General features: G+C 36.2%; 2 protein-coding genes across 10 annotated transcripts in view; one reads left to right on the top strand and one right to left on the bottom strand.

Moving 5' to 3' along the window:
* The window catches only part of PRIMPOL (primase and DNA directed polymerase), a 43218-nt gene extending 31990 nt beyond the window's left edge, over positions 1-11228 (top strand). For 7 of the 8 annotated variants that reach the window (XM_087418343.1, XM_087418347.1, XM_087418344.1 and 4 more), the window contains 6 exons: positions 100-188; positions 2026-2115; positions 2193-2301; positions 7269-7351; positions 7431-7477; positions 10753-11228. In XM_087418343.1, the coding sequence (XP_087274469.1) occupies positions 100-188; positions 2026-2115; positions 2193-2301; positions 7269-7351; positions 7431-7477; positions 10753-11001 (667 nt within the window). In that variant the 3' untranslated portion in view covers positions 11002-11228. The remainder of the gene's footprint in view (positions 1-99; positions 189-2025; positions 2116-2192; positions 2302-7268; positions 7352-7430; positions 7478-10752) is intronic. The other variant, XM_087418349.1, reaches the window with a different exon arrangement.
* Positions 11229-11391: 163 nt separating this feature from the next.
* Positions 11392-20693, bottom strand: part of CENPU (centromere protein U) — a 40185-nt gene continuing 30883 nt past the window's right edge. Inside the window, exons 9-13 of one of the 2 annotated variants that reach the window (XM_087418351.1) lie at positions 17684-17762; positions 17408-17455; positions 15941-16002; positions 13818-13974; positions 11472-11846 (exon numbers count right to left, since the gene is read on the bottom strand). In XM_087418351.1, the coding sequence (XP_087274477.1) occupies positions 11733-11846; positions 13818-13974; positions 15941-16002; positions 17408-17455; positions 17684-17762 (460 nt within the window). In that variant the 3' untranslated portion in view covers positions 11472-11732. Of the gene's footprint in view, positions 11847-13817; positions 13975-15940; positions 16003-17407; positions 17456-17683; positions 17763-20693 lie in introns of both variants that reach the window. The other variant, XM_087418352.1, reaches the window with a different exon arrangement.

The raw sequence follows: 20693 nt of genomic DNA on the forward strand, positions 1-20693 counted from the left end.
GAGCGCGAGTACTTAACCGCTAAGCCACGGGGCAAGCCCAAGCCATGTCTCTTTAATTCTAATATAATGTTACTATGTTGTACATATTTTCTTCTTCAGATTCTCAGATACTTTACGAATTCTTACATGTGACACATTTCAGAATGAACAAAAACGAGTCGAGGATTTTAATGGTACCAGCACTTCAGGTAATTTTAAGAAAACAATTTCCTATGAAAATTTAAGGATACAAAATTTATTTTATTTTAAAGCTGATTCACAAATTTTCATTTTATGATGTTTTTGAAAAAAATACAAAAATAACCTAGATTGTTTGTATAAATAAACACATATTAAAATAAAAAAAACTAAAAGTTTTCTTCACCCCTCTGTCCACAATCAAAGATGGGTAACCACTGTTAATAGTTTCCTATTTAACCCAGCAGAGCTTTTCCTGTATTTCCTATATGTGGAGAGCTTCCTTATTCTTTTAACGGCTGCATAGCTTTTCATGAAATCTGTATGTCCTTCATTTCTATACGGAAGAACAGATATGTTTTTTCTAAGATTTCAGACATAAACTCTCCAGTAAACATTTTTATACACATATTTTGGGCTATAATTGTTTATAATAGTGAAAAACTGAAAACATTCTAAAGGTACAACAAAATGGGATTGGTTACATTGATTACATCAAAATACTCTGTAGCCGTTTAAGTTTATAAAGCCTGTATAAGATGGAAAACGTTCATTTATGATGTTAAGAGAAAAGGTAGACTCTAAAATTATATGTGAAGTGTGATCACAAGTTTTATTAAAAAATATGGATAACATATATTCTTATATGTGTTTCTTCTAGATGTTTAACAGTTATTTCTAGACATTGATTTGAAGTTTATTTCTCTCATTTCTGCTTTAATATATTTTCCAAAATTTCTCCAATTATGCATATTACTTTTGTAAGTGAAATATGGGCTTTCAGAAAACTAGATTATTCTGTATTTAGAAATTAAATGAGATTTTAAATAAATTATTCTAAATTATTCCAGTAGATTCTTAGATACAAAATATAACTGAATTGTCAGTGCCCTACAGCTAAAGACCACATGTGTAGTGAGCAAGCTGAGTTTATCACTGGCAGCAGCGATGGAGAACGCACACCATAGGGAACCGTGGGGCATCACAGTGAAAGGGTGTTAGGAATAACTTACAGGATTAAGGCTTGGGTTAGGTGCTTTTGAGGAGTGTCCAAGGAAGCGTGGCTTTGTTCTGAACTGTGTGCTGTCAGCGACAATTCAATATTTGAATATGTTGATAAATCTTATCTAGAAAGAAGGCAGACTGCAGACCGACTAAAACTATATAGTTAGTAAAGAAGGAACAGTTACTTATATTAGACAGGATGGGGGTGGTTGGTCATTTTTGTGGTCTGGAAAATGTTCCTGTTTTGTCTGTGCTCACACATGATTACAGAGTGGTCTTGTTTTTGTCTTGAACCGTCATGGCCACAGAGTCATCTTATCTGATGTTGAAGTTCTGTGGAATGGTTTATGATTAACAGGAGAACACAGGGCTGAGCTGTGAGTGCCCGGCCAGCTTATAGCAACACCAAAGCCTAACTGATAATAATAGGCCAGCTCCTGGATGTAAGGGGCTGCCTTTCTCTTTATCAGAGTGAAGAAAGCAATTGAAATGATTATAAATGCTTTTCAAGAAAATTAGTTAATATTTGACCTGAGAGGTTTGAATCTTCCTGCTTCCTTGTAGGTGAATAAGAATCCATGTTACTAGACTTATTGTGGTGATCGTTCTGCAATATATACAAATAGCAAATCATTATGTTGTACACCTGAAACTAATATAATTTATGTCAATTATACCTCAATTAAAAAAAAATAAGAATCCATGACTGGATGAAAGGCAAATTGCCAAAAAGGAAAAATATCTGGAGGGTTGCAAATTGTATTAAACAACAACTTAAATCAAGATTTAACTCCTCACCTTTTAGCCATTATAATTTGTAATTAACTTTTCTCTCTGTTGCAGTAGAAAGAATTGAAGGTTTTCAGTGTTCACCCTACCCTGAAATTGATCAATTTGTTCTTTCTTTGGTGAATAAAAATGGAATTAAAGGAGGTAAAGATAATCTTATTCTTTATTAACTGTTATATGATAGAGTAAAAATACCTTTAGAAATATTATTTGCATTTTAGGAATTCGGCGTTGGAACTACTTTTTCCTAGAAGAATTATTGGTGTATGATATTTGTAAATATCGCTGGTGTGAAAACATTGGAAGAGCTCACAAGAGTAACAATATCATGTAAGTAATATTGCTTATTAATGAATTCTATGTATTTAACCAATACTATGTTTTAAATATTTATAATTTTTAAATAAATTTGAGAATATAAAGATGATTTTGTCTTTTTGATAAATTTAGTTGTAATTCAATTTATGTCATTTTTGGTTCGTGTTTTACAGTCTTTAATTTGAATATCTTAATTATTACCTTTTTCTAGCACATATTATCTCTATTTGTACTTTATTTGGTAAAGTAATCTAGATAGTATAGTCTGGAGAAGACTAGGGTAGACTTGAGTAGGGCTAGAAGGAAGCTAGAGGCGGTGGAGAGGTGGATGAGCAGTGATGATGGAGGTATGTTTCTCCTTTGTGGCCCCTGGCCTTTGGCACCTCGTGGAGTCTAAATCGAAACTGAGCAAACCTGGGCAAGAAGGAAACTACTCAGTGTTAGGCGTTGGAGTTAAGGCTATGTTGACATGTTCAAGACAAAGAACGGTATGGAAGGGAACCAATAGTTATTGAATGCTTGCTGTATATGCCAGGCCCTGTGTTAGGAGTTTTCTTTAAAATGCCCCTGGCAAAAGGAGAAGTAAAGGATGAAGTAAAACCAGAAATAGAATTTTAAATAATATAAAGATATGGTTAGAATAGGGATAAAATACAAACTTAGTAGTTATCAGTTATGGGAAATTTTGCTGTTTTATATTTAATGTCAAAGCTGAGACTTCTGTACATCAGGCATAACCAGCGCATGTGCCAGACATGAGAAGATGCTCATGAAACTTGCTAGAAAGCTGGAAAACATGTTGGGTAGCATGATTCAGTGCTATACTTACATATAGATTAATTCAGTTTAAAAAAAAAACTTCAAAAACTAAAGGTTTAGTACACAAAACTATAACATAGAAAAACACAAAGGAAAAGATCCCCCATAGTCACAGAACCAGTAATAACTACAGTTATGATTTTGGTGTGTCTTTCTAGTTTCTTTCCTATGCATGTAACTTTACAATGATCATCTTTTAACTTTTCGAGATTCTCAAGTTGCGATATATTTCTTTCTGAAGAATTACCGGGTTGTATTATGTATCCATAATCTATTCTTTTTCTTAACTGTAAAATATATTGTACATATAAAAGAGTGTATGTAATGTATATATACATTTTAAAGACTAACACTAGAATGACCACTTGTCATATCTGCTACCCCCCTTAAGAAAGAGAACTTGATCAGACCTCAGAAGCACCTTGTGGGCCCAACCCCAATTTCTTCTTCTCTGGCCCTCAGAGATAATAGCTATTATCCTGGATTTGTGTTAATCTTAGCTTTTCTTTATGGTTTTTTCCATATATATTTGTATCCCCAAACAATATATTGTTTCATTTTATATATTTTTGAATCTTATGTAAATTGCATCCTTTGACTTGCCTTTTGGTCAACACTATTTGTGAGGTTCATCCGTATTACAGCATGTGGCTGTAGCTTCCTCTTTTTTCTTTATTGTATAGTATGCCTTTATATAACTATACATATGCCAGTTTATCTGTTGTCCTACTATGGACATTTGGCTTACTGTTATGAACAGTGAAGCTACAGATATTCTTGTATGTATTTCCTAGTGCACATATGCAAGAGTTTCTCAAAGGATATATCTAAAAGTAGAATTTCTGTGTCATGGAATGTGCACATGCTTTACTAGATAATAAATTATTTTCCCAAATGGTCATGCTAACTTATACTCCTACCAGCGGTGTTTTCAGATTTCCTGCTGCTCCGTATTTTCACCAAGACTTTGGTATTGTTAGGTTTTGAAAATTTGTTTTGCTAATCTGTGGGTATAAAAAGATTTGTAGTTTTCATCTGAATTTCTCTGATTACTAATGAATTTGAGGATTGGATTGTCCAACCTCACTCATACGAATCAGAGATCTTACCCGATGTCAAGCCTTACTAATAATTTTAAAGGTACAAGGAGTCAGAAGGCACAGGTGAAGCAGAGTGAGGGCTGAGGCATCTGGCAGGGTTGGCGCCCCCGGGCCTTCTGCAGTGGACACTCTCTTGACCCAGGGTGAAAGCCGAGGCAGAAGTGAGCAGTCACCGCACAGAGCAGGGAGCACTGAGGTTATGAAACATCTGCATTTTATACTCATATAGTTAGATAGCATGTGTGACATTTCCAGGGAACCGTGCCTCATAAATAAATAGACTCTAGGTTTATTTCCTATAGGCAGAAATCAGAAACATCCTGCAAAGAGCATTCTGTAGCTAAGGACACTCCCCCTAGCAAATACCATCGGCCCAGAGGTTCCCAGGCTTTCTCGGTTCATGTAGCCCTTAGTATCTTAGTAATTTTTTCACATTGTTGTGAGGCCAAAAGAAATACCTAATGTTCTGTTTATTAATTAGTTTCAAACACCTTAATAAGTGTTTATGTTCTAACAATTTAGTAGCTCTTTGAAAAAACAATATTCATAAATTGAAAGAAAATAATATTTTTATTTCATTCTTTTTTTATTTAGGTGTAATTGACATATAACATTATATTAGTTTCAGATGTACAACATAATGATTTGATGTTTGTATATATTGTGAAATGATCACCACAATAAGTCTAGTTAACATCTGTCACCATACATAGTTGCAAAATTTTTTTTCTTGTGATGAGAACTTTTAAGATTTACTCTCTTAGCAACCTTCCACTAGGCAATACAATATTATTAACTATAGTCATCACACTGTACATTATACCCCCATGACTTATTTATTTTCTAACTGGAAGCTTGTACCTTTTGACCCTTCTTAATACAGTTACTTATTAATGGAATGTGTCCTTTTGAGCACTGCATAACCTCTTAAACCTTGGAATCAAATTGGACACTGCTGTCCCCACCGTCATGTCTCGTTCCACATTGATGTTTATGGTACTTTTTATCAAAGCTCTACCAAAAAACCCCCAGCTCTACAAAGGTAGGACATCACTGAAAGGAATGAAAGGTGATGTAATATTGAAGTCATGAACTGCAAGCAAGTAGTTTGTGGGGTGCTTGACAGAGGTCAAGTATCACTGTGTTTCTCTGGGAAGATGTCACGGTCCTACATGTCCTGGGGTACTTTGGTAGACAGTGGGGATCTGCAGCATCAGTCTGTTTATTAGTAAATCTATTATTGGAATGTTTATGAGGCGACTAGACTGAGTCACCTGCATTTTTCTCTCCTGGGTACGTGTCCCACTGCCGCAAGGAACGTTAGCCTTTTATGTTTCCTTTTCTGTGAAATGTGGGAAGATTTTAAGCTACTTAATCAAATTTTTAGAATTTTATTTTTTATGGTTATAGGATTGTCTAAGTTTTCTGTAATGTTTTTTTTTTTTTTTTTTTTTTTTTTAAGATTTTATTTATTTATTTTTCCCCCAAAGCCCCAGTACATAGTTGTCTGTCATAGCTGCACATCCTTCTAGTTGCTGTATGTGGGACGCGGCCTCAGCATGGCTGGAGGAGTGGTGCCTCGGTGCGCACCCGGGATCCGAACCCGGGCCGCCAGCAGCGGAGCGCACGCACTTAACCGCTAAGCCACGGGGCCGGCCCTCTGTAATGTTTTAAGTTTGCTTAGTTTGTTATATTTTTATCTAGTATTTTGTCTATTTTACCAGAATTTTCAATGTTACTGGCAAAAGTCGTTCATAATATTCTTATATTTTTAGTCTATTCTGCATTGGTACTTACATCTGCACTGAATTTGTAATTACATATGTGTCTTTATTTTTTGTTTAATCTTGCAAGAAACTTATTAGTTTTCACATTTTGGCCTTGTTGATTCTTTTTAATTTTTTCTCTTTATTACTTCTTACCTTTTATTTTATTAAGTTTATGCTGTTGTTCATTTTCCAAGTTACTTACTTAACTCATTTGTCTTTAGCCATTCTTTTTTGTAAATAATCTTTTCAGATTCTAAATTTCCCTCTATAGATTACTTTAGCTCTATTTCACATATTTTAATATGTATTTTCAATTCCATTCAGTTCTAAGCATTTTCTAATTCCCATCATGATTTTTCCTTGAGTCGTTGGTTATTTAGAAATGTTTTTAATTTCCAAGTTATGGGTTTCTGTTAAGTGTCTTTTTGTTATTTCTAAATAATTTGCTATGTACTCAGAGAATGTGTTGTGTGAATGAATACTTTTAAATTTGGTGAAATTCACATGGTACCTAGCATTGTCAATTTTTTTTTTTTTGCCGAGGAAGATTCACCCTGAGCTAACATCTGTTGCCCATCTTCCTCTTTTTGCGAAGAAGATCAGCCCTGAGCTAACATCTGTTGCCAATCTTCCTCTAGTTTGTATGTGGGTCACTGCCACATCATGGCTGCTGACGAGTCGTGTAGGTCCACACTGGGGAACTGAACCTGGGCCACCAAAGTGGGGCGCCCAGAACTTAACCACTAGGCCAGAGGGCCAGCCTCTAGCATAGTCAGTTTTTATCATTGTTTTATATGTGAATGTAAAGAGCTGCTTCTAATTATTTGAAGCATTATTCATATATGACTATTATATCACATTTGTTAATTGCTTTTTAATTATGTCATTTAAATTTTCTGTATCATTACTGAATTTTTTTGTGGTTGTTGTATCAGTTATCAAAAGAATGCTTTTTAAAATCTTGATTTATGGTAGAAGATTTGTTTATCCTGGAAGTTCTGTCAGTTTTGCTCACATACTTTGAAGTATCTTGCTGGGTACAGATTGGGAATTAGTCTGTCTTCCTGGGAGGAACTTTTGTCAATATGTCCTTTTTGACCTAAAGTCCATTTTTTTGTGATTTTTGGCAACCACAGTTTGCTTTTGGTTGGTGTATATCTATGTCCATCCTTTTACTTTTTAACTCCTCTCCATGTTCTGCATATCTCTTGTAAACAGCATGAAGCTGAATTTTGTTTTCTATCCAATCTGGGTATTAAGTAATAATTTTTTTCTTTTTTTTAACGTAAAGGATTTTGGTTGATCTGAAAAACGAAGTTTGGTATCAGAAATGTCATGACCCTGTATGTAAAGCAGGAAACTTCAAATCTGACTGTGAGTTATTAATTTTTACTTTTACCACAAAGTAAAAATTAGGTACCTATATAAAATAATTTTACTGTTTCTGATTCAGGTTTTCCATTACCTGCTGAAGTATGTCTCCAGTTTCTTCTCAAAGACGTAAGTGCAGTTTTTATTTTCTTTCTCATTACTAACTAGTTCTTGGTACAACAGTATAAATGAGCTGTGAGTAGTGTCCAAATGTGTCCAGATTTCAATTTCTAGAATTAGAATTGTGTCAAAGGGTATATGCATTTTTAGTTTTGGTAGATTGCCAAACCAACACTTTGCCTTTAAAAACTTTTATTGGGGCCGGCCCTGTGGCATAGCCTTTCAGTGTGCGCCCTCCACTGCTGGCGGCCCAGGTTCAGATCCCGGATGCGCACTGACGCACCGATGCACTGCTTTTCAGGCCATGCTGTGGTGACGCTCCACATAAAGTGGAGGAAGATGGGCACAGATGTTAGCCCAGGGCCAGTCTTCCTCAGCAAAAAGAGGAGGATTGGCATGGATGTTAGCTCAGGGCTGATCTTCCTCCCTCACCAAAAATAAAACTTTATCTACCCAAATAATTCACATTCATTGTAGGAAAAAATTAGAAAATACATAAAAAGCGAAAGGGGGCAAAAATAATCATCCTAACTCATAATTTGACCACTCAGAGATAACTGATGTAAGTATTTTGGCATATATTTTCCAGAATTTGTACCTATGTATGCTTATATGTATATATTTTAAAGTCATGGTATACATATTACTTTGCAGGCTTTTTTCCCTACTTAAACTATCACAAATATTTTCAGTAGTACATATTACCAAATTGCTCTCCATAAAAATGATAGGACATTAGGCTTCACAATTTATGAGAGCATCTGTCACCCCAAACTTTTGCCAGCATTGCTTATTTTTACCTTTTAATCTTTACCAAAGTGGTAGGCGAAAAGTGGTATTTCAGTTGTTTTACTTTTTTTTCTTTTTTTTTGTGAGGAGGACTAGCCCTGAGCTAACATCTGATGCCAATCCTCCCCTTTTCTCTTGAGGAATATTGGCCCTGAACTAGCATCCGTGGCTGTCTTCCTCCACTTTATATGGGACGCCGCCACAGTATGGCCTAACATGCCCTGCCTCGGTGCACGCCCGGGATCCAAACCTGCAAACCCCGGGCCGCTGCAGCGGAGCGCACGCACCCAACTGCTTGCGCCACCGGGCTGGCCCCTACGTTTCTTAGTTAATTAATGAAGTTGAACTTTCTTCAGATTTACTATTTGTATTTCTATTATGGATTACCTGTAACTGACCTCTGTCCACTTTTCTATGAGATCTTATTAATATTTTACAAGAATTTTTTGTTAACTACTCAGGTTATTTTCTAGACTTTTTAGTGTTTTCTGCCCCCTCATCTATCAGCCTTTTCCTTTATTGTGTTGTGGTTAGAGTAAAAGTTACCTGCTGCAAGCTGAACAAGGGCTTGAGTCGACCTTCTAGATAATGGTCTGGTATCTATTCAATTTGATTTAAAAAATTCTCCTGAAAAAACTCAGACATCCAAGATAGAAATGGTGGGAAGCTCATTCGTGGTCTGTGGGAGCTGTACATAAAGTAGCTGAGGGCCGGCCCCGTGGCTTGGTGGTTGAGTGAGCGTGCTCCACTGCTGGCGACCCGGGTTCGGATCCCGGGCTCGCACCGACGCGCTGCTTCTCCGGCCATGCTGAGGCCGCGTCCCACACACAGCAACTAGAAGGATGTGCAGCTATGACACACAACTATCTACTGGGGCTTTGGGGGGAAAAAATAAATAAATAAAATCTTAAAGTAGCTGAGAGCCAGCTTCTCTGGTAACCTCCGAGGTTAAAAAAAGGGTTTTGAAATAACCAAGAACAAATTAAATTTTTAAAAATAAACTTTGCCTCTAAGAGGAGGAGGAATATGTCATCCTTGTTCGTTTGGAATGTTATTTTGGTGTTTGTGGTTTCAGTGGATTTTTAAAAGTACTTTTGGTGCTTATCTAGTAACCTCAAAAATGCCAAGTTGAAAGTACTTTTGGTGTACGGTATTGCCACTGCTTGGACATAACTTATTTTGGTTTTTTTATTTAAAGTAAAAAAATAAAAAGAACACCCATGTACCTATCACTTAGTTTTAACAATTAACATTTGTCATTTCTGCTTCATCTGTTTTTTTTTGTTTTTAGTATTTTAAACCAAATTACCACTCAGTGTTATTTGCCTGTTTTTTTATTGCAGTCTTTTAACATTATTTTAAAAAACATGCAGAAATAACCTGCAGAAATGTTGCACAAGAACAAGAAACTTTTCCCTATGCCCTTCACCTAGATTTGCCATTTGTTAACATTTGGCCACATTTGTTTTCTTCCTCTACTGTGCATATACATATTATTTTTGATGAATCTTGCAGTCATTTTGGGCTGCTATAACCAAAGGCCATAGACTGGGTGGCCTATGAACAACAAATTTATTTCTCATGGTTCTAACATCTGGAAAGTCTAAGATCAAGGTACAGGCAGATTTGGTGTCTGGTGAGAGCCAGCTTCCTGGGTCAGAGAGAGCCGTCTTTTTACTAGCTCCTCACGTGGCACTCTCTTTTATAAGGGCACTAATCCCATTCATTAGGGCTCTACCCTCACGATCCATTCACCCTCTAAAAGCCTACCTCCTAATACCATCACATTGGGGGTTAGGATTTCAACTTATGAATTTTGGGGGGGGATACAAACACTCGGTCTATAACAAATCTCTTGAAAAGTTGCAGACATCAAAACCCTTCATCACTTGAGCATGCAGCTGAAGTATAAGGACATTCTTAAAGCTATGGTAAAATTATTAAATTCAGAAAATTTAATGTTGCTACAATATTATACACAATTGATAGTCATATTTTGACAATTCTCTCAAAACTGTTCTCTATAACATTTTTCAATTCATGTTCTTAATTTTCTAAAATAATTAGGGAAATAAGTCTATCATATAGACATTTTGTTTGGAAATAAGTCTTGTTAATATAGCAGATATATTTTCCAGTTTGCCCTTAGCTGGACTACCCACTTTTTAAAAAATTCAGTCTACCCTTGCTCTAGCTCCATCTGTATATTTGAAAAGAATGCACCACAGAACTGCAGGCATTTCCACGTTTGGAGTTTCAAGGGTGTCTGAGCTACAATGGCAGCAGCATTTGAATTAATGAACTTATTCCCGTGGTCACTATATTGGAGACAGTATCATCCAGCATATTCATTTTAATATCTGTTGAAGAACTAGTCTGATACTACCTTAATTCAACCCAGATCGGCTATGTGGTGAAATCATCACATATTCTGACTGATAACTTGTATTTTCTTTCTATTGCACTCTCCTGTACCCTCCCCTTTGGAACTCAAGGAAGAGGAGTTGACAACAGATGAAACAACAAACAGTGAAACCAAGAGTCCTCGTAAACCATCATCTTGTACGTTGTCAAAAGCTACATTGTCTGGTGCTGACTGGGATAGTGGAATTGATGATACTTCTTTTTTGGAAGCTACTGAAGATGCTGAACTAGCGGAAGCTGCAGAGAACAGTCTTCTCAGCTATAATAGGAGAGTGGATGAAATTCCCGATGAACTAATTATAGAAGTATTGCAAGAGTAGCTAATTAACTATGGACACTTACATAACCAGCCTGTAATTTGCCTGAAGACAGATTTAATAACATAGTAACTTATTATTAAAACTATTTATATTATCAACTAAATTTTATCACTTTGCTTTCCAGTTCTTATTTTTTATTGAAGTAAACCAGTTTTATTGAAAATTAGCTTTCGTGTATTTAAATTCAGTAGAAATCTCCTTATTGATTAAATGTTAGTCTGTGTTTACATCAATTTAATTTTGCATGTTTATTTATAGGTTAAATCTCTTTCTTTTATATGTCTGGGGGCTGATTAGGACTAGGTGTCAACATTTTAAAACTTATTAAGACAATAACAAAAAAGTTAATTATGGCCTCTAAAACTACTATACAATCAAACTGATGCCTCTTAACATTGTTCATTCACTTAATTTGAATGACAAAGTAATATTAAATCCTGATGACAAGGCCATACAACCAGTCTGAACAATTAGAGAAGTTTACTTTTTATTATTATAGCAACATTCTCAGATACATTAAAAAAAGAAATGTTCAACTCAAATTAACAGTAATAAAGTTGGGGTTTTCTCCCCTAATCTCCTTTGTGGAAAAATGAAGTAAAAATATATATCTCCCCTTTTGATTTTTCAAAAAGAATTTTTATTTATAAAAGTACAGTTTCAGAAGGCAACAGACTACCGGTAGCATGAGACTAATCTTTATATAGGCACATATTAGAAGACTGGTCTTCTCATTCCTGGTCAAGTAGCTTCTCTAATTGATGGTTGATATGTTGCAGATGGTTTTCAGCTCCCAAAAGGGTTCTTGCTTTGAATAACAGAGCTGGAAGGCTGGATGAATCGTACTGTTGAAGGAAAATTATTTAGATTAATAAATATCAAAAACTTATAACCCTGTTTTACATAGTTCAACGTTATGACCAAATGCCAACTGTAATAGAGCCTTCTATTAACTACGCTTCATTATTCTAAACTAGGACCATTAAGAAAATTGGTTTTAATCCATAATTGATAAATAAGGTTGCAAGGGAACCGCTTTGCAAAGCTTGAGCTGATCTCATCCCAGAAGACCAGTTGGTTCAAAGAACTGTGGCATCTGAATTATTTAGAACAGAAAAGCATACTTGGGACAGGTCAAGACTTGGTTTGGGCAAGTCTGCTAGAGCTCTGTGGGTTCTGCTTGATCTCATGCCTATTTTAAACACAGAAAACTGTGAGGCAGATTTACTTTTACTGCAAAAACTAATGAAATGAGAACACCAGGTCCATAAAAGTTCATGAGAAAAAAATCTCTCTAGAAACATTATTTATTGGGAAGATCAACCAAATGCCTTAAAAGTTGCCAATCCAAATGTTCTTAATGATTAAAGACAAAATTAGACACAAACCCAACATAAAATAGAAAACAAAACCCAACTCATAATTTTGAAATAATTAACAAAGCCAAACTTTGTGTTGCAAATTGTATCTAAGGGTGAGTGACTAAATTCCCCTAACAGAATTTTGTCATACTTATGATAGTTTGTTGTTTAATATGTTTTCAAGGTGGTTTTCTTAGAAATGAAAATTGAACAGAAAAGCTGTCAGGCTATGACTACCACCCACCTAACAATGGAATTCTCTCTAGAATATAACCTACTACATCACTATGGAATTCAGTTTAACAAATATTTGAGAGCCTAATGTGTTCAAGCTACCTGCTCTCGGAGGGGGGAGGGGGGAGAACTAACAGGTGGTGCTAGATTTTTAGTTTAGGAAAAGATGTAAGGCATGTACCCAAATAGCTACACTCTATAAAGCAAAAAGGAGAGATGCCATAATGGAAGTACAGAAGGCACTGAGGGCATCCAAGACAGGATGTCAGTAAGCACAGTGTATTCCAAACAAGGTAGAATCACTAAATCAAGTTTCCACCAAAGTTAGGATGTTCAGATTCAATCAGTGCTATTGTTAATTTCTCCAAGTTTAGTCACCAAATCCCCAACTCCAAATAAGCTTTAGACTAGTTGGGAACTGGCACAGAGAAAAATAATTTAAAAACATTCTATTTCCAGATATCTAATATATGAACCAACCTTAGGCTCAGGAGAATTACCTTTTAGATCAGTGTCAAAACCTTAAAATTAAATTTAGAAGTGAAGAATACAAGTGTGATCGTAAGACAGTTAATACATTTTATATAAAACTATTGGGTATACAATTTTTTTCCTGTAATTTAAACACTTCTATTAATCTGAGGTGGTTATCGTAACAGTAGCAAAGTCTGCAGCAAAAATCCAGAAGCAACTACAAAATATATTAAAACAATAATATGCCACACTTTTCCCTACTAATGCCCTTTTCATGTTTCTCAACTTCTAAAATTACACCTACCATTTATATGGGATAATGGCTTGTTTTTTAGATACAAAAGATACCACAAACATGGGCTGAACAAAGAACAAAAAAGGTTGGTCTTTAAAACACGTCTGAGTGGTCTTATGTGGATGACACTTTTAATAAAGCAAAGCATAGTCGTTCACTTGAAATTTGTACACAGAGGATACAATTCCCTTGATGAAATTCAGTTCTCTGAAGCATAAATGCCTGAATAAAATCAATGTTTCTGGATTTTCCTCTACTCCTCTAGCCTTAATTAAGTAGCTAAAGAAGTGATATAACAAATTTTCACTGATTTACAGCAATGATGTTTTGGGTAGACTCGAATATTGCATCGACATTTCTCTTTTTCTCTTTCTGCAAAGCTTCTGGTCCTCTAGCCTGCAAATGCCCTTTACGTTCTGAAGCACAGTGAGAAAAGTAAAATTCAAAGTTACCGTTTCCTTTACATTCGGTTCTTTCTTGTGAATATTTGAATAATCTTGATGAAGCTGTTTTAAATTAGATAAGAAATATGCTGCATTTCTAAGGGAAGATTTTCTTTCCTTAAGTTCATCATATTTAATTTGTAGTTGTTTCAGCTGTGGTTCTAACCTAAAACAAAAAAATATTTTTCCCGAAAATAAATGACATATAATAAACTGTAGCAGCCTGTTATGTATGAGACTGAGTACATAAGTACACTGAGTGCAGCAAGAAACAGCAGGGGAGGTGGACTAGATGGTTTAAGAAATCTTCGGCTCTGAAATTATGAATGTGTGAGAGATTCTAGATTTTAATTTAAAATATAGAAAAAACTCTGAAATACGACACAATGAGTAATTAGCAATGAAACCCACAGAAGAATATGCCTTCTATATCCTAAAATTCATCAAATCATTTTTAGGGCCTTGGGAACTACTGAATTAAAACCTTTACTTAGTTAACATTCTAGAACCTCAGGCAGGCCTTACAGTTGAACGGCAAAAGCATGGACAAAAAAGCCTTCCCTTTACCCCTTCCTCTTATCAAAATCACGTCCATTTTCCAAGGTCCAGTAAAACCAGTGGGAAAGCTATCACAGTGCCTGGATGAAAAATGTTGACCTTGGGCAAACTGCTTTCTCTCTCCATGGCTTAGTTTCATAACTATAAGGGATACCTTGGATTTTATGGACCAGTAAATAAAAGGAGGGGGAGAGCTGCCAATTTTTTATTCCCACAAATAGAGATATAAAAAACAACCATCCTCTAACATATTGTACATTGAACCAATGCAGCATTCTGGAAGGCTCACTATTGTTCTGGCAGGGTTGTGGTCTGGAGTGCAGACATCAGAGCCTGGTTCCCCCACTTCCCAGGGTGTGACTGTGGGGAAGTTACCTCCCCATGCCTTAGGCTTTTCACATGTAAAGTTAAAATAATGATATACCACATTTTTTTCTATGCCTTTTCAAAATATACTTCTCAACTTCTAAAATTCTATCTTGAAACAGGAACAAAAGAGGCTGATCTTTAAGACATGTCTGAGTCTGTTATATAGCCAGAATAACCTACCTCGCAGGATTATTATGACTAACGAGTTTAAAGCATTTAGGACAGTGCCCAGCACACACAGGAAGCTATTTAAGTGTTAGCTATCATTATTAGAGTATCTTTAATATTCTTATTTTTGCCTGGGCCAGTGAAAGCTCTATCATGGGCCAGCACGTGTCCATACATAGACTAGATTTGGAAGCCAGTGGACTAGGCAAACAATTTCTCCCTTCTTCTAAACTCTGTGGCAGTCTCTTCTTTAAAACACTACTTAATTATAGGCTGTCTTTTCTGATAATACCACTTTCTCAAGCTCCTTTAAAGCTCCTTTAAGAGGAGAGCATATCTGATATTGCTTATTCTTCCACTGCTTTACTACCAACACTCCAGCTCACAAAACAGTCCTAACCGTTTAGAAGAGCACCAAAGAATACTGGTTGGTTGACCGGCTGATGTAGCGTGCACCGGTCTTCCTAACCAGACCACAGGGACGGCCCTGGCAAAGTCCTCCTGGCCCAACACGCGGGAATGGATTCACAGGAGCACCATGCCAAGGTATATGTTTCAACAATAACAACAAAAACTTAACACTTACACAGCACTTACTGTATGCCAGTCACTATGAAGCACTTTCTGTATATTCATTTAATTCTCACAACACCCTGTGAGGTGTGGGTTTTATGCTCATTTACAAATGAGGGAACTGAGGCACTAGGAGGTCAAGTGACCTGCCCAAGGTGGCACAGCCAGTAAATGGCAGAGCCTAGATTCAAACCCAGGCAGTCTAGTTCTAGAGTTGATGCACTAATCTCTAATTAGGCTGCCTCTCAGGCCAGAGTTGAGAGATCTGATAGCAGATAGATGAGTGCCAAATTCTCCTACGCTAAAAGCTTCTCCAACTTGGCAGCATAATCTACCTTCACTGAGCTTCCAAGTTCAAAGGAAACCTGGGGTTTTCATGAACACAGCAGCAAGTGTTACTAGCCCCACATGACGTTATAATTAAATCCTTCTAGGTAAGTTCTCTGAGGATTCTCATATCTTACCGAAGCAGTTCATCCTGGATTTCAATCAAACGCTGCCTTTTCTTTTCGGTATCTGAAATCACCTAAATAATACAATAATTTGTTAAACTGATTTTGCAAATATCTGAGCACTGCAATGTACACCGTACCAGGTATTGGAAATACAGTGAGAAACCAGACCGACCCCATTCTTACCACCACGGAAATTTGGTCTAACAGGGAAGATAGGTGTTACATACAAACAGTATGTAGTTACAACTTGTGATATGCGCTGTGAAGGAAAAGAACAGGGAACTGTGAAAAAGAAGAGCAGAGGTTTTTACTCCAGGACAACTTTGAAGAGGAAGTGGGGACCAGATCTTTATTACCCTATGAGCTATAAAGTAAGGAGTTTCCTTGTGTATCCAGGTACACAAGGAAAATATTGAAGCAGGGGGAGTGTCATGATACAATTTATATTTTATTTTATTTATTTATTTTTGGTGAGGAAGATTAGCCCTGAGCTAACATCTGTTGCCAATCCTCTTCTTTTTGCTGAGGAAGATTGGCCCTGGGCCAACATCCGTGCCCATCTTCCCCTACTTTATATGTTGGACGCCTGCCACAGCATGGCTTGAGAAGCAGTACGTGATCCATGTCTGGGATCTGAACCTGTGAACCCTGGGCTGCTGAAGCAGAGCATGTGAACTTAACCGCTACGCCACCAGGCCAGCCCCACAATTTATATTTTAAAAAGATGATTTCAATAAAATAAATATTATTATCTCAGCCATCACTTTTAATGACTACCTAATATTCCACTGCTGGACATTCAAACTGTTCCCACTTGCTTATCAGCAATGCAGAATTGACCAATAAGAGATTAAAACTCAAACAAACAAAGCCTTGGAAGGAAAACGTATATGTTTCAAATCTATTTCTACTATAAATGTAGAGGGAGCTGCTCTTCTACTCCTGGATTCAAACACGTTTAGAGCTAGAACCTCAGAGGTCATTTGGTCCAACCATACACAGATGGGGCAAGTAGGGCCTAGTGTTTACTGGCTTGTTTCTCCTCGCAGACCTAGTGGTGTACAGTTTTCAAAAAGGTGATACAACATTGAAATAGCAGAACCAGGACAAGAAACGGGGTCTCCTGCCCCTTAGTCCAGTATTCTTCCCAGACTTTCCTTTTACCTGGGACAGTTATTTATTCAAAAAGGTTTTGCTTTTTGACATCCACAAAAGTGACAAATATATATTACTTGATACTTATCCATATAAGTGGTCAGGTTGGGCTCGAGAGCCATTTTTAGGCTAACTAGGATGCCCCTTCCTCAGCTTGTATTAACAGTACTCTACCACAAGATTAACCCAATAAAAGCCTGACTAAAAAGATACAAAATCTTATACAAACTCTGAAGGTCATAAAACCAGAGTCGAGTCTTGACTTAACCCTGCATGTTAGTGTTCTAAATGACTGTATGCACCTAATCACAGGTGGTTTACCTTAGCATTCTTCCTTTTCAGAGTTTTCAACATCTGGACTTCTTTAATCTACAAAAAAACAAAAAATATTCGCATGCATTTTCCAAAATTAAACGTTTATAGTTTACAATATATCACATTTAGTTTAAAAACAACTTGTGAAATATGGATAGCTCTAATGAGTTCTTCACCACATAACCAGCAAATGCAAGCTTTTCTAAGATAACAGTATGCTACCTCAGGATTAGTAAAAAAAATTTAGACCAATAAATAATAAATTTATGTCAATGAACTTACCATTGTGATGAGTTCTTCTCTCATATGAGAATGAAATTTGTCGACGGCTTCCTTACAAATTTTAGGTCCTATTTTTTGTCTATAGTGGAAAAAAAAAAGATAAAACAAGGTATCATATAAAAGATTTTGAAAGGTGTGTTTCATTTGCTTATTAGCACATCAACAAATCTACAATTTGACATACGCCATCTTGAATATCTAAGATGGCATGGTCAGCTTGCAGCCCCTTCTCGGCCTTAAAAAAATACTGGAAACGTCTCGACAAAAGAAAAGGAACAGGAAAGATTTTCCCTAAACCCTCAGGTACGTGGTCAGCTTAACTCCCGGACACTGGCCACATCCACAGGTGATATCAAGTGTTGTGGAAGTGCTTACAGCCAATCCCAGTCTTTTCCTGCTGCCTGATCCAATGACCAGAAGACTTTAGCCCCTCCCTCCCTGCCTGCTAACAACCGGAGGAATAACTGTATAACACATTTGGACTAACCAACAAGTAAGCAGCCAAAAGCCAGCCATCCAGTTCTTCAAAAACTGTAATGTTGACCCAAAGAAAGAAACTGGTTCCTGTCATCAGGGAGAAGAGAGTCCAGTCTCCCAGTTTGGCTCACTCATGGGATGGCAGACCCATAATGACTGTGCAGCAGCAGCAGCAGCAGACACTCTGCCAGGGCAGCTGTTAGACCCCTACTCTGCCTCGGCATAGTAGGATACTATAGTGTCCTTTTAATTGAGTAATAAAAATAATTAACAAGACTAAGAGTTGTTTTTTTGTAATGATCAACAAAATTGACAAATCCTTAGACTAAGAAAAAGATTCAAAATCAGAAATGAAGGAGGAGGCACTATAACTGATGCCATAGAAATAAAAAGGATGATGAGAGACTACAGGAACAATTATATATCAACAAATTGGGTAACCTAGAAGAAATACATCAATTTCTAGAGACATACACCTACCAAGACTGAATCATGAAGAAATAAAAAAATCTGAACAAACGTATAGCTAGTAAGGAGATTGAATCAGTAATCAAAAACCTCCCATCCAAGACCCCAGGACAAGACTACTTTACTACAGCATTCTACCAAACATTTAAAGAAGAATGAACACCAGTCCTCAAACTCTTCCAAAACATTGAAGAGGAGGGAACACTTCCAAACTCATTCTATGAGGTCAGCATTACCCTGATACCAAAATCAGACAAAGCTATGACAAGAAAACTATAGACTAATATCCTTGATGATTACTGATGCAAAATTGCTCAACAAAATCCTAGTAAACAGAACTCAACAACATATTAAAAAGATTATACATCATCATCAAGTGGGATGTATTTCTGGAATGCAAGGATAGTTCAACATATGAAATACAATCAATGTAATACATCACAATAACAGAATGAAGGACAAATGCCACATGATCATCTCAATTGATACAGAAAAAGCATTTGACAAAATGCAACACCTTTTCATGATAAAAACTCTCAACAAACTAGGAATAGAAGGAAATTACCTCTGCATAATAAGGGCCATATATGAAAAGCCCATAGTTAACATTGCACTCAATGGTGAAAAATTGAAAGCTTTTTGCTCCCAGATCAGGAACAAGACAGGGAAGCCCTCTCTTGCCACTTCTATTCAACACAGTACTGGAAATCCTAGCCAGAGCAATTAGACAAGAAAAAGAAATAAAAGGCATCCAAATTGGAAAGGAAGAAGTAAAATCTCTCTTCACAGATGACAGGATCTTATATGTAGAAAACCCTAAAGATTCCGCAAAGAAACTCTGTTAGAACTAATAAACGAATTCAGCAAAGTTGCAGGATACAAAATCAACAATCAAAAATCAGCTGCATTTCTATATACTAAGAAAACAATCCCATTTACAACAGCATCAAAAAGAATAAAATACTTAGGAATAAACTTAACCAAAGAGGTGAAATATTTGTACACTAAAAACTAGAAAACATTGTTGAAAGAATTTAAAGAAGAAACCAATAAATGGAAAGACATCCCATGCTCATGGATTGGAAGATTTAATACTATTAAAATGTCCATACTACCCGAAGCAATCGACAGAGTCAATGCAATCCCTATCAAATCCTCAATGGCATTTTTTGCAAAAATAGAAAAAAAACATCCTAAGCTTCATATGGAATATCAAAGGACTCCAAATAGCCAAAACAATCTTGAGGAAGCAAACCAAAGCTGAAGGCCTCACACTTCCTGATTACAAAACATATTACAAAGCACAGTAATCAAAATAGTATAGTACTGGCCTAAAGACAGACATATAGACCAATGGAAGAGAACAGAGAACCCAGAAATAAACCATCATGTAAATGGTCAAATGATCTTCAACAAGGGTGTCAAGGCTACAGAATGGGGAAAGGAGAGTCTCTTCAACAAATGGTGCTGGGAAAACTGGATATCCACATGCAAAAGAATGAAGTTGGACCCTTACCTTACACTATAAACAAAAATTAACACAAAATGGATTAAAGACCTAAATGTACAAATTGAAACTATAAAACTCTTAGAAGAAAACATAGGGGAAAAGCTTCATGACATTGATCTTGGCAATGAATTTTTAGATATGACACCAAAAGCACAGGCAACAAAAGAAAGAATAGACAAATGGGACTAAATCAAACTTAAAAACTTCTGTGCAGCAAAGTAAACAGTCAACAGAGTGAAAAGGTAACCTATAGAATGGGAGAAAATATTTTCAAACCACATGTCTGATAAGGGATAATATCCAGAATATATAAAGAACTCCTACAACTCAACAACAAAATAACTCAATTAAAAAACGGGCAAAGGACTTGAATAGACACTTCTCCAAAAAAGATGTATAAATGGCCAACAAGCATGTAAAAATGTGCTCAACATCACTAAATATCAGGAAAATGCAAATCAGAACCACAATGAGATATCATCTCACACATATTAGGATAGCCACTATCAACAAAACAGAAAATGACAAGTGTTGGTGAGAATGCAGAGAAATTGG

Source organism: Ceratotherium simum, chromosome 28 (genome assembly GCF_057802395.1).
Source record: "Ceratotherium simum simum isolate JZ-2026a chromosome 28, ASM5780239v1, whole genome shotgun sequence".
Lineage (NCBI taxonomy): Eukaryota > Metazoa > Chordata > Mammalia > Perissodactyla > Rhinocerotidae > Ceratotherium > Ceratotherium simum.